This window comes from Fistularia commersonii, chromosome 11, assembly GCF_037954325.1.
Source record: "Fistularia commersonii isolate RoL2024-O1a breed Wild chromosome 11, RoL_Fcom_v1.0, whole genome shotgun sequence".
Lineage (NCBI taxonomy): Eukaryota > Metazoa > Chordata > Actinopteri > Syngnathiformes > Fistulariidae > Fistularia > Fistularia commersonii.
In genome coordinates, this window is record NC_141294.1 from 4,774,713 (window position 1) to 4,788,607 (window position 13,895).

Below are 13,895 nucleotides of genomic sequence, written 5' to 3' on the forward strand. Positions count from 1 at the left end.
TTCACATTGGAACATGTGTCTCTGTCTTGGGTCTTTTTGCCCCTTGAAATCCACTCATTCACACTTCCTTTAGAGTGATAGCCTTTTTTAATTTTTGATTTGTTGCTTTTAACAAAAAATGAATCCGGTGTTATAGAAAAAAGTCACAGGGGACACATAGAGAACACTCTGGGGGGTTGAGGTTTTATGTCTGAAAGGAGAAGATGCAAACCATCACACTTACACTATTTGCAGATTGAATTACAACGTTAGAATTACTAAAGACTTCTCATAAGTAATGTACTGTTTAATCACTAAATGTCAGTCACATGTTCAGTGGAGCAATTTTACACTGTTTATCGCCTTGGAAAAAAGCTTTAAAAATTACTGAATGCTATATAATTAAACTTAGAAGAAGAAATATGGATGCATCTCTTTCAATGAAAGCCTTTAAACTTAATATTAATTTGTTTTCTATTCCTTATTGAACTGAGCCATCCTTGCACAGCCCAAAAGGCTTATGGGATGACTGCATACACCTTGGATTTATTTACTGGATCAATCCCACTAGCTTCATTTGTTTACTGATATTCCCCCTGTATTGTGCAAGTGCAACTAAGCAAGTGCACAGTAGGCATTCTATTCTACTTGTACAAAGAAAGAAGAATATGTTTAATTAATCGAGTGTCTAGTTATAATTAATTCCCTATGTCAAAAGGACACATTATTCTAAAGTCAAATTTGTGCAGTAGACACTTTAGCAACTTCTTTAGAGCAAAAGATTTTAATATTTCCCACTGAAGTCAGTAACATTTTTTTTAGATTGGATAAATTGATTTATCACCCACTTTACTGTTGAGAATCCCTGTAAATATTCACACTATTGTCAGCACTGGGTATATTCTATTATCCCCCCCCCTTTTTTTTGGTCAGTGTGTATTCTAAATGACTGATGATATGATTCGGTGGTTCCATATGGGCGGCTGCTTTTGCGGTCTATTTCACTTCTCTCGAGAATATTATGAGCTCACATTATTTTGGATGTGATCTCCACAGCCTCTGTGAGCATGCATGTACTGAAATTAATCTGGCAGCACCACCAGAACAGAAAAATGTGTTTCAGAAAATCTATTAAGGATGCTCGTAATGATTTTTCAATCACTGTAATAAGTTAAAATACGATTTTTAATACATATGAATGTAAAATTATTCTCTCCACTGATTTTTGGACATGACGCTCATCACATTATCTGTTCAACATCGCTCACATTATCATCATCTCCCGCTGTTCTCTGAAATACTTTGCATTTTCTTCCAGATTGATCCTGCCCTCCTTCAGCAGACCTTACAACAGAGTGGTCTTTTCTCCCAGGCCCTTAATGGTGACACTGGCCTTGTCCCCCACTCTGGCAACCAGCTCTTGTCCACTGCTGACTCTTCTGTGTCTGCCAATGTTGTGATACATCCGTTGACCAGCCTCACTCTGCCACCTTCAACCATCGCACCTGCTCAAGTCACAATGGCGGGCCTCTCTGAACAAGATTCTGCTGGTAAGTGTTAAAGAGTTATCAGGGTAAATTGAACTAGAACCTCTGTTCTGTGCTGATCCATGTTTTCCCACCAATCCCCCAGGAACTCAGGACTTAAGCCATGTTATGGCCGGTTCTGGCCTGGTGGGCGGAGGCAGCGGCGGTCAAGAGATCACACTGACCATTAACAATTCCAGTCTGACACACGCATTAGCCCAGGTTCAAGCTCAGGCATCAGCTTCTGGTTCTAACAGTGCAGCAGGAAACCCTCAGGAGATCACACTCACCATATCAGGTATAAGCAGCCCCATCTACACTAGCCATATTTTTACATGATAATGGAAGCAGACTTCCAATAAAAAAAACAAGCTCTGGTTAAAGTCCCTGAAGGTATAGTTATGCATCTGTTGATTGATTGATGAAATACTATGACTGGTACAGGGCAAAAAATATAACAACCAATAATTTACGAACCTTCCTTCTTTCATTTTTAGTAACTGAAAATTAAAGGGCTTCGTAATTAGTATGAAGGATACACTTTATGACAAGTCACCACTTTCCTGATCAAAATACAAATTGAGCAGCTGTTAAAATGCACAGAATTCACCCACCCACAGAGTATTTTGGGGGGTTTGTTTCAGCCCCATTAAGCAGCTGCATGTCAATGGCTGATTAAAATGTCAAGAATTTCCACCTTTTAAAGAAAGCCAACAACAATTCTTTTGCAAACTTGCACCACCATGGATTCAGAGGCGTGTTAACAGAATAATGCTCCCTATTTATTCCTATTAGAAACCATAACCTTATAGATTTGAATGGAAGTGAATCTCTATTCACTATGTTCCTTTTTTTGTAAAACGAATTAATTTCCCTTTGAAGCACAGAACATTCTCATTCAACAGCCAAACATTTCATGAAGATTGTAAATTGCTTAGTGATTCAATGACCTCAAAGTCCGGACATTAATTTTTTTCTCTTGATTTCTCCAAACCCATGAAGGTCAAGATCTGCTTCCCCAGCATAGCAATCCTAACGGTGCAGAGATGAATGGTAGCATCAGACTGGCATCACCACTCACAAGCCAGCCCACTAATGCAACCCTGACCATCACTAATGATCACCTACTACCGCCGAGTCCTGCCAACACTGGAATGGCTGGTAAAACCTCCCATATTTGTATTTGCATTCATTAGTGACAATATAGTAGTCATACTGTCTACTATGCTTTATTGATATGAATGACTGTCATGTCACAGCGAGATAATACTAAATACTTCTAAACTGTGGGCAACAAAATTATGACAAGAAGTGATAAATGGTTGTAAGAGTTTGTTTTCACAATTCAAACATAGTGGATGTCTTGTTATCAGAACCCTGCAAAAAGCTTCCCTTTCCTCAAACTATAAACCTGCCGTCATTTCTTGCAGTTCTGCCGCTTCCTTTTATTTTTTCACGACTACTCACTAGCTGGTGTATAATTTGCTTGAACATTTTTTCTTATCAGTTCACTGAAATCAAGGTAAATGAAATCAATGATAAGCTTATCTGAAATCTTTTGAATTCCAAAAAAATCTTCTTTCTTTATCAAAACTGCTCCCAACTTGCACCTCCATATCAGAACTTGGATATAAAGTCCCTTTTACCTTCTTGGTTCTGATTGACTAGTTAGTATCACATGGTTTCCAGTAATATCCTTGGCATTCAAAATTCAACGTGACACTCGGTGTATTAGGGGTCATTTATTTAGACATCGGCCCATTTAATCTTGTTTGCTTTCTGTCACACCAACTAGAAAAACCGTACCCTGTTTGCCATTCACAGTGTTCATATGCCAGTATCTGACTTGAGCCGGAGTAAAAGAAAAACTCTATTTTGTATTTTTAATGCGCTGTATCTTTTATTTCCTCCTTTAAGTAAGCCTAGTGTTAGCGTTTTTTATTTTATTTATGGCTATTGCAGTCTGTTCTGTGTCTTCTTTAATTTCACTGTAAATGTGGGTCTACGTGGTGTTGGTTACCTAGTTTGACTGGTAATTCTGAGATGTGTTCATTTCATTCGTTGTCAAAAGGTTATTTTAAGCAAGCAGATTCTCATGTTTGTTGGCAGTCCGGTCTCAGTCCCTAACCCAAATGCACACAATATTTCTTTGAATATTCAAAGGCACAGTTCTGACTGAATAGTACTCCTCTCTGAATACTTCATATTTTTTTACAACTTCTCTGTTCTCATACACCCCTCTCAAACCCTGTTCTTTCATGGTGAGGATCCAAAATCAGAAAGGTACATTAACACCTGCCAAATGACACAACATGGCTTGTATCTGTCCGTGGAGATTCAGGTCATGATTAATTCTTGTTGAAATCTTTTTGTGAAAACTGGACTTGAAGAACTGAAATTGAAAAAGAGTCACTGATGAGAGGTGAAACGTCCTCAAGGAAAGATATTCAAGTCCAGTTGCCACGAAAAGATTTTCTCAAGAACTGTCTGCTTTTCTCTTTTTAACAATTCACATAATGAAACTAGTCACATGCTTATATAACTTGTTATCATTGCAACTAGATTATTTTAACAGTGCACTATTGATACCATATGTTCAAAATGTCTTTATTTCTGTTCCATTTCCTCAGTCACTGATGAGAGGTGAAACGTCCTCAAGGAAAGATATTCAAGTCCAGTTGCCACGAAAAGATTTTGACAAGAACTGTCTGCTTTTCTCTTTTTAACAATTCACATAATGAAACTAGTCACATGCTTATATAACTTGTTATCATTGCATCTAGATAATTTTAACAGTGCAGTGTACCATATGTTCAAAATGTCTTTATTTCTGTTACATTTCCTCAAAGCCTATTCTTAAGCTATTTAACAGCGGTGAGATGTATTGCTCAATAGGGACATCATTAGTCAGTATGAACGCCATTGCTGAGGTAAAAAGAAAAAAAAACTTTTGAGAGAAGAATTGAGAGATTAGGCTTTCAGTCTTTGTCATGCAAGCATATGGCAACTACTGTCAAAGACCAAACGCATTATGGTGGTTCCAGATATGAAAGATTGTTCTAAAGAGACCACCGATAAGTTTGATTGACATGCTCTCCTCGTGTTAGAATGCTCTTATTCCTCTGTGTCCTGTAATATTCTCTACATCAGCAGAGGCCACTGCTGCTCAACAAAAGCCATAAAATATCACTTTAAATAATTAGGGTGCAGTGGGGTATGAAAGTTATAGCATAATAAGCCAGCTGTAGCAATAAAAAATTGACGCTATAGTGACACATTCAGACAATAACAAGCACAAATTCTTGTAGCAAACATTAGTGAATACACCAAGAGCATTTAAGACTTGCTCTCTGCGAATCGAGACCCTTGCTCATTTCTTTAAACAACAGCCCGTTTTTTCAGACCTCTATCTAGTAATGTGACCTCTACAAAGCCCCCCATCCTCCATATGACCTGATATGACTGTGTACCCTGATGGATATCCATCCATGATATGAGTGCAATATTACAAATGTGCAAATTAACAAATTTCAATAATGGGTGATTTTCATTTAACCGTTTAGATACTAGGTGTCAGCTGTTTTTTTGCAGTGGAAACAGTAAACCTATTCAGTAAACAGCTCATTCCAGTTGTTGCTTAGCCACCCTAACTCAACTATATTCAATAACATCTAACAATTTGTCATAATACGCAAGGAAGTCAATGATAATGAAACATGAAAGACAAACCAGTTTTAATACACTAGTCTGTTTTAACATTTTCTTCTGGTTTTCCTTCCTCTCATACTTTTTTACTTTTTGGGATAAATACCACAGGAACTCAGTCTATGTGTAAGGAACTGCCCTGTTCCCTGATGTGACTAGGCTGTACTCAACCCTGACGGGATGGTTCAAACAATGCATCTACCTAAAAACTGCTGTTGGTTCTCTCAAGTTCAAATGTTAATTCCTGTTCAAAACCCTTTCATTTAGTTGACAATGTAAACAGGAGATGCAAACGGTTGGTCAGTTTTACAGTTTTAGCACTAGAAGGAAAATACTTCTTGTTATTTAATGAATTTGTTTTGGCATGAAAGCTCCTCATACAGGATTGTAAATACTTCTTGTTATTTAATGAATTCGTTTTGGCATGAAAGCTCCTCATATAGGATTATGCAATCTATTGAAGACCTTAGTTGGGGTGCATTGATTCACATCAGTCCAGAGTGGCATTCCGTGTTTGGCGCATCTGGCCCCACTTATTGGATTTCCTTTTACTATTTTACTTTCTATCAGACATATACATGTGTGACTGTCGGACACAGCGAACAGAGCTTGTCTTCCATTTTGTTGGTTAACAAGGTGATAATTCCTTAACCTTTTTCAGGCTACCATATAATGTATTACGTGAAAAAGTGCAGAAGAACAACACAAAAATTATAGAAATGCAGAGAGTGCTGACTGAAGCTGCAGATAAAGGCCAGAGAAAATGTATCTTAATGAAATGAACTATTAATACATTTTTCAAGATAGTCTGTTCATAGAATTTCTTGATAAATGATGCAGATATTCAAAAATCTTTTTATTCAATGGCTATTTGTAAAGTTCAGGTCAATATACTCAAAATTACCAGGTGCTCAAGATACAGTGGTTTTGGGGCATTTTGTATTCATAGAGGTATAAATATGCATTTAATATTAGCTCTTTTCACTTAGTGTCTTTGTTTCCAAGACATCTTATAAGTGCTGTCACAAGTAATGGCTTCTTTGAAAATTGCTAAAAGGATCCCATTGTCCATTGACTGGATTTGATTAATGTACATATTATCTGGAATGAAGCACAAGTTGAAAATTATACTTTGAAATCACCCTTCTTTTTCTTTTTAGAAATATCTGTCATCAAAGAAATGGTCTTATGGCCAAATAAAATAACCCAAAATATGGTTAAAAAGACCCAGAGAGGTTCGAAAATCTTATTTTCTGACCAGTAAACTTTCTTGCATCACCCACATCTTTCCTTCTCCTTTAGACTTTATCAGCTATAAAATGTACTGGATAATGATGGATGACTTGGTTAAATTTTTTAAACATTGCAGAGATGAGTACGTGACGAGTCTTGTGTACTATGAAATGAGCCGATATGATTTGTTTGGTCAGAGATGCTGATTATTCTGTTGACTGGCTTGCTTGTCAACCAGAAGCTTAATCAAATTTTCAGTCTCATCTCCCTCTCTTCATTACTCTACCCACTCAACTCAAGTGGAAAACATCCCCACTGCTTCACAGAGCATCTCCGCCTTCACTGATAAGACTGAAGAATTCCCATCGCTCCATACAAGTGCGATTCAACCTCCGCTCTCACTGATTAACCATACTGAGTCAATTTTTTATTTAAATAAAATATCTGCCAGTGTTTTCAATATTAGAACCATGATAAAAGCACATCCATGGTGAAAGCAAATTCACATATTATCATTATTTTAGACACCATGGATCAAGAATTCGGGTACCGTATTTTCCGGACTATAGGTCGTTCTGGAGTTCATGTCACACCAGCCATAAAATGCGTAATAACGAAGGAAAACACATATAAGTCGCACTGGAGTATAAGTCGCATTTTTTTGGGGGGGGGGAGTTATTTAATAAAAACCAACACCAAGAATAGACATTTCATCTTGAAAGGCAATTTAAAATGAAAATAGAACAGAGAACAACAGGCTGAACAAGTATAGCCTATATGACACATAAACAACGAACTGAGAACGTGCCTGGTAGGCTATGTTAACGTAACATATTACGGTAAGAGTCATTCAAATAACGATAGCATATAGCACATGCTACAACCAAACAATCTGTCACTCTTAATCATTAAATCAAACGAAATCTTCTTCGGTGTCACATCTGAACAACTCCGACAACTCCGAAGGTAGACAGTGCGCCGCTTCCTCATCCACTGGTACGTCGCTCATGTCAGAGTCGCACTTGCAGTTCCTGTTATTCCAGCCTTTTTGGATCCCGACAGGATGGCGTCCTTGCTCTGATAGAGAGGCGATTGCGTTGCATGAAGCGGTAACACCAGGAAGGTCCTCCCGCAGTCATTTATATTCATCTCCTTGGCAGACGCTACTGTCCTGTTGACGAGCCTCTCCCGGCAGCACGTTGTTCAAGCACCGCGATAAGCGATAGCCCGCGATAGCCCGCGATAAGCTTTGATTGGTTGGCATTTGTTGGCTAAATTTTGATTGGTTAGCATGTGTGTGTGACGATCGACGTTATATTGAAGACACACGCAGACACAGACACACACATATCAGAGCAAGAGAGCTCAATTATTTCACACATAAGTCGCTCCAGAGTATAAGTCGCACCCACCGCCAAACTATGAAAAAAAACGCGACTTATAGTCCGGAAAATACGGTATATGTATTCATGTTGTGAGCACCAAAAAACTTTTAACTGCAGGATGTAAAATCTCAATCCAACATGTTCATCTGTGGATTCAAACATCAAAGTTGTTTCTGTTTTTTTTTTTTTTTTCTTTTCTTTATTAATTTAAATCCTAAAAGGTAGTCATTACTTTAAAGAATTATTAACTGAAAATTTGCTGGTTCATTTACCAAGTTCCTTGTGGTTTTGGTTTTTGGTTGAATAGCTAGTTGATTGATTCAACCATTGCCATAATAGTAATGATACCCAAGCATGCTCTCCTAAATGAAATTATCCCGAGTAAAATATGAAGCCTTCCTACTTTCAACTAGCAAATGTTAACAGTGGACAGACAGATGTAAGAGAAAGCATATCTGGTCTGCCCATTTTGACTCTCTCATAAATCATGCTTGTCAGTGATGTAATCAAGCAATAATTAAGCAAATTTCCCCTCTAAAAAATATGGTCAAAATTAATTTGCAAACATGCACTTTGTTTTCTTTCTCCTTTTCAGTCACCAGTCTACCTCCAAGCACCACTTCTGCGTCACAGAGCTTAGTGATGTCACCAGGAGGAGTAGCCAGTGATGGGAGTGTTACTCTGTCTTTAGCAGATGCACAGGGCATGCTGGACGGTGTAACTCTAAGTCTTAATGCACAGGTAGAGGAAAACAAAACAGACCACACTATTACAATGTGATTTAACAATATCACGATTTTTTAATGACCAATATTATTCACAGTATGTGTGGTCAAAATATGTACGAGTATTTCTCTTTAAGTGATCAAAAACCAAACATTATATACAGAAACAGGAAGCTCACAGGCAATCAGGTTCTTTCTAAACCTTCCGAGCTTTTTAGCCATTAGTCAGTGTGTTGGATTTGCAGCCAGTACTATGCAATGTGTCAGCACCTTAATTTGATTATGTTTTAAAATGCTTTTGTAGACTTTTTATGACTTGACTGATCTTTAGAGATATATTCATTTCACATTGGTTTCTGTGGTGGTAGTATAAATGTCTTTCTGAAATGTATTTAGTTAATTCCCAGAGCTTCAATATCAGTCAATTATAGTGGTTATTATATCATCAAAAGATTGTATACATTTGACTGAACATTATAGAGAGGCCTTTACAGAGCTTGTTTTTCCTTCCTTTTCACAGGGTCAAACGTTTCCTACTGTGCTGAATGATTCCAGCCTATCAGGACCACCAGCCAGTTCAGGCCAGCAGGTCATACTGGTCAGCCATCATTCCCAGTCCACCAATGGAGCAACTGATAATGCATACAATGTAAATATAGCTATGAGCTGCAAGATATCCAGGCATTGGCAAATGTACATTGATGAACTGAGCCAAAAGATAATCTTCTGTGATGGATTACATTTGTCAAGAATTTACTGCTGTCACTTAAAAACACATTGATTCGCTGTACCCTACCTTTGTTTGGACTCAATCAGTGATGTTGTTGCCTTTGTCATAACTTGTTCTCTGTGATAAATATTTTTTTTCTCCCACTACTGCGCTGTGGGTCTAAGAGAAATGCAATTTCTCTTCGGGTTTGAAATATGGGGCAGGAGACTTTGACTTGACATGATGAAATTATCTCAGCTGCTGTCTGAAAAGATACAAAAGCACTTTCATGCATGTAAAATGCCCCAAAGTAACTGTACAGTGACAGGCTTTTATGAAAGAAAATATTACTCACCAACCTGCTCTTTCTGTGTTATGCAGATCACAGGTGATGGCCATAAAGCCAGGAAAAGTGGCCATAATGAGACTGATCACCAGCACCAGTGCTTCGATTGTAATCAAGTGTGCCAAAATGCCAACGCACTGCGCCGCCACTGTCGACAAGCTCATGGCAAAGACCGCTGTCACATCTGCAGTGTGTGTAAAAAAGCCTTTAAACGAGCCACACATCTAAAGGTAAAAAGACACATGCACTGACAAGAATCTTCCATATACTTGTGGTATGAATACAAGCAAGTTCATTTGTACACAAAGTTGCCAAATGCATATAATGAGGAAGAGTGAAGCAAAAATTGCAACTGTTCATCAAAACAGTAAATAAGATCTCTTTCTCACCAGAGTCTCTGCCAGAAAGTATCTGTGGAAATAGGGACACAATTGTCGAAGTGCCTCACCACTATTTGAAGCAAAAAATAAGGCTACTTTTGTCAAGTGGTTATAAACTGTCGTTCACAGCTACAAACAAATAGAGAGGTGCTCTGTTGCTGGGTTGGATTTAAAAAAATAAACCCTTGTTGGTTGCTCATCTGGTGAACCTCTTTCTGTAGTTCAGACACTCAAGTACCTAAACAGCAGGAGGAGAAAGGACAAGGACTCTATGGCTTTTCAAACAAGCCATTTCCACTTCGTCATATTTCATAAACCCCAATCATTTTCACTTTTGGTAAAAGTAAAAGTGAGCATGTAGCTCAGATCATTTTTGGCTTTACCCAATCCAGGACCCCTGGCTTCTCATTAGTGTGATATTTAAAACAGGATTCTTGATTGAAAAAAAAAAAAATGCTACAATAAAAATAATTACACAATTTAGTAATTGCCTCAAGAAAACATTGATTTGGTAATGTGGGGATTTTTTTTTGAAATAAAATAATAAATTGTCTCTTTCTTTTCTTCAATTAGTTTATCAATTCTGTCAAAGTGTTTTAGCCTTAATTTTTCAATAAAAAGTTTCCTTTTGGTTATTTTAAAATTTAATCTTGACCTTCTGAAATTATAATTTTCTTTTCTGCAGGGCTTTGGTAGTTCATTCTTATACAAAATAGTATCGCCAAGGAGCAGCTAAGCTCATCATAACTGACAGGCAACAACAAATTTTATAATCCTTAAATTTCTCTCACCAATGTTTTTACTTAAGTTGTTATTGCTGTTATGCTTAATAACTTTCAACAAAGACCATGTTAGTTCGTGTGACGTGTTCATAGTTCTGATTTGAATGTTTGAATGTGTGAATGTTAATGGTTCCCATGGTTGCTTAAGACAATTGTGATACACACGCCTTATAATGTCAAGCCTGTATGACTATCAATAATAATTTTCTGATATTATCCCAATGTGTTTATTCTTTTCCCTTTGGCCTTTGCAATGTGTATTTGTGTTAAAGGTGGGTCACTGCTTAAATTTCAACATTTCCTGCTGAGCAGTGAATAAATATCCCATGCTGCTCCCAGATAACCTTTTCCGAATATTGATTCAACATTTTAAAGATCAATGTGTTTTTGTTTGCCAGATTTGATTGGCTTTTCTCCAGATAAATCTTTACCATGACTTTAATATATCTATGTTATTGAAATCTACTTGAAAGCTATGGCAAGTGCTTTAAACTTACATCTGTCTTATGGTTTTGACTTGCTGTCACATAACTCGGCCACAATACTTTAACCTTTACAGTACCAGTGATCATTTCAAGCCAAAACATGCTTAGCAATGTTTCTTTCTTTCAACATTAATATCAGTGGTAATAAAATTAATAATGTTAATTTCGTAATTGGCTGATATTGAAAGCTGTGAAACCTACCAATGTTATAGACAACAGTATTAAGGTATAGCAATGGTCAGTCATGCATCATCCATAATTAATTGTTGGATAGTTTTTTCCAAGTTTCCTGAATATTTTTTCAAGGAAGTAAAATGGAGACGTGTCTGCTCACTTCTTACCCGTGAAGTAAAAAAAACAACATTTTTGTCTGCCAGGAACATGAACGAGTTCACCAACCAGGGCCGTCGCCCAGCTCACAAAAACCAAGGGTCTTCAGCTGCTCCTCCTGCGTGAAGGCTTTTGCTAAGCGTAGCCAGCTGGAGCGACACAATCGTACACACACAGGTAACAGGACTATGAAAGATATTGGTGCAGTTAAAGATATTGAACAGTTTATATGAGCTAAAATACTTCTAAAATATCTAAATTTTGCTGTAGTCTTCAAATTTTTTAAGTCAAAAGAGGCTTCCATGTCCGACCACAATTATTGCTGACACAGCTGACTCTCATTTCCTTTCAAACTACCAAACAACAATCAGCAGTACCCAGTGGTGACATAAAGGCACACTTCTTGTTTTTTCTCTCGCATATCTCTAGTACTAATAGGACCCTGGATTACAAATATTTGATACATTTCACGATAGTGCTGTGTTTAATGATGATCTAGCAATATCATTGCATTAATATGGGGCTTTTTTTTCCCCAGGGGAGAGGCCATTTAAGTGCAGTCAGTGCGATAAGGCCTTTAACCAGAAGAGTGCCCTGCAGGTTCACATGGTCAAACACACTGGGAAGAAGCCCTTCAAGTGCGAGGTTTGCAGCATCAGGTTCACTCAAAAGAGCAACATGAAGCACCACATGAAGAGATCCCATGGCTATGGTGAGCACCTGACAGGTCATGCACTTACACACGAACACTCAAAGAGAGGGCTGTGAATGTGTATTATGGTCAGTGCTCACTCATCAAACATCTCCCTGGGACCACAATGTGGGAGATGCTTTTAAATTCACAATTTCTTTCTATGTCATCCAACATACAGTTCAATTTTAGCAAAACTTCACTTTTATTTGGAGTAAGTACAGTTAAAGAGTCAATGTACATCCACATTATGTTTTGGCTACACAGGCAAACACATTTATATTAAGACGTTTTTTGAAGCTTACGTACTTACTTGAACTCTTCAGTACATACACAGTGTTAGGAATTATTTTAAGTTGCACGTTCAAAGACTATTCAAAGACAATTAATGAATGTTTATTTTTTTGTTGTTTTTTTTTTTTTTAATTTTGGAAGGTTGGAAATCCTAATCCATCTCTTCCATCAGGCAACATTCAGATATTGAATCAACGAAAATATGGCTTTCCACTAATAGTTTGTATTTGTTTAAATTACAAGAATTTGATATTTTACTTTGATGATGCTTTCTTCTTAGAGTGAAGTGAGTTATGTGTACTTTTCCTGACAAAATCCTTACATGCATGCACACGCACACACATATACCTGTATACACAAACACACACACATACATGCACATTAGTATGTATGTATGTATGCGTCCTCCATTCTGAGGACGAAATGATAGTATTCAACAAGAAAACTAAAGAAAAGAATGCTCATATGAAGTTGGGAGAGCACAGCTTCTTCTCTGATATTCATGTTCTGAATGTTGATATCTAACCTCCTGACTTCTGGCAGTATCGGCCCATGGTACAGTCTTAAGCTTGTACACTCTCCGCCTATCCTGTCACAACACTGAAAGATGACCTGAAGAGGACACTTATTCTGATAAATGTGCTTTGGTTTTTCTACTTTAAAACCACGTATACAATATCACTGGTTAAGATGTTTATTGGTCAGTGTTCGTAACAGAACCGGCACATTTTATTCATTTCTAAGCTTATAATTGATTAACAACATTTTTTGCGGCATGTGACTACATTTCAACACGCTGACATATTGTTACTGACATAGATCTCCAGGTTCTTGAACAAAGTCCACTCTACTTGCTTAGGATGTAACAATAATTACAAAATTCACAATTTTATTCATAATGCATTTTATTCACAGTTCATTAAATCAGTAGAACTTACTGCATCTTCACATTAACATACACTATCTGGCCAAAAGTACTTGCTCATCTGCCTTGACTTGCATATGAACTTAAATGACAGGCCATACCTTTTGCGTAAGCGGCTCATTTTACACACATACATAATTCACACATCTGTGTACTTCATCTTCCCCTTCATAACCTCAGTACCTTTCAGAGATAAACCTAATGTCTTTCTCTTTCAACCACTACAGATAAAGCCACTAAAGTCACCACTCATGTTTTAGCCACCTTTGTACACTGTACTATTAACTCCTAACTCAGCTGCAGCTCCTCACATCTTCTCTTCATGGTGATTTGCCACTCAATTCATTAAAACATACATAAAGGTGGACAAAAACAATACCAACCAAACATAAACTCTTAT

General features: G+C 37.3%; 1 protein-coding gene across 3 annotated transcripts in view; it reads left to right on the forward strand.

The window, feature by feature from the left end:
* LOC147229270 (zinc finger protein 236) overlaps positions 1-13,895 on the forward strand; it is a 49,876-nt gene that overhangs the window by 28,505 nt on the left and 7,476 nt on the right. For 2 of the 3 annotated variants that reach the window (XM_086154597.1, XM_086154596.1), the window contains 8 exons: positions 1,298-1,529; positions 1,612-1,803; positions 2,508-2,666; positions 8,424-8,569; positions 9,074-9,202; positions 9,644-9,838; positions 11,633-11,762; positions 12,124-12,297. In XM_086154597.1, the coding sequence (XP_086010723.1) occupies positions 1,298-1,529; positions 1,612-1,803; positions 2,508-2,666; positions 8,424-8,569; positions 9,074-9,202; positions 9,644-9,838; positions 11,633-11,762; positions 12,124-12,297 (1,357 nt within the window). Of the gene's footprint in view, positions 1-1,297; positions 1,530-1,611; positions 1,804-2,507; positions 2,667-6,743; positions 6,822-8,423; positions 8,570-9,073; positions 9,203-9,643; positions 9,839-11,632; positions 11,763-12,123; positions 12,298-13,895 lie in introns of all 3 variants that reach the window. The other variant, XM_086154595.1, reaches the window with a different exon arrangement.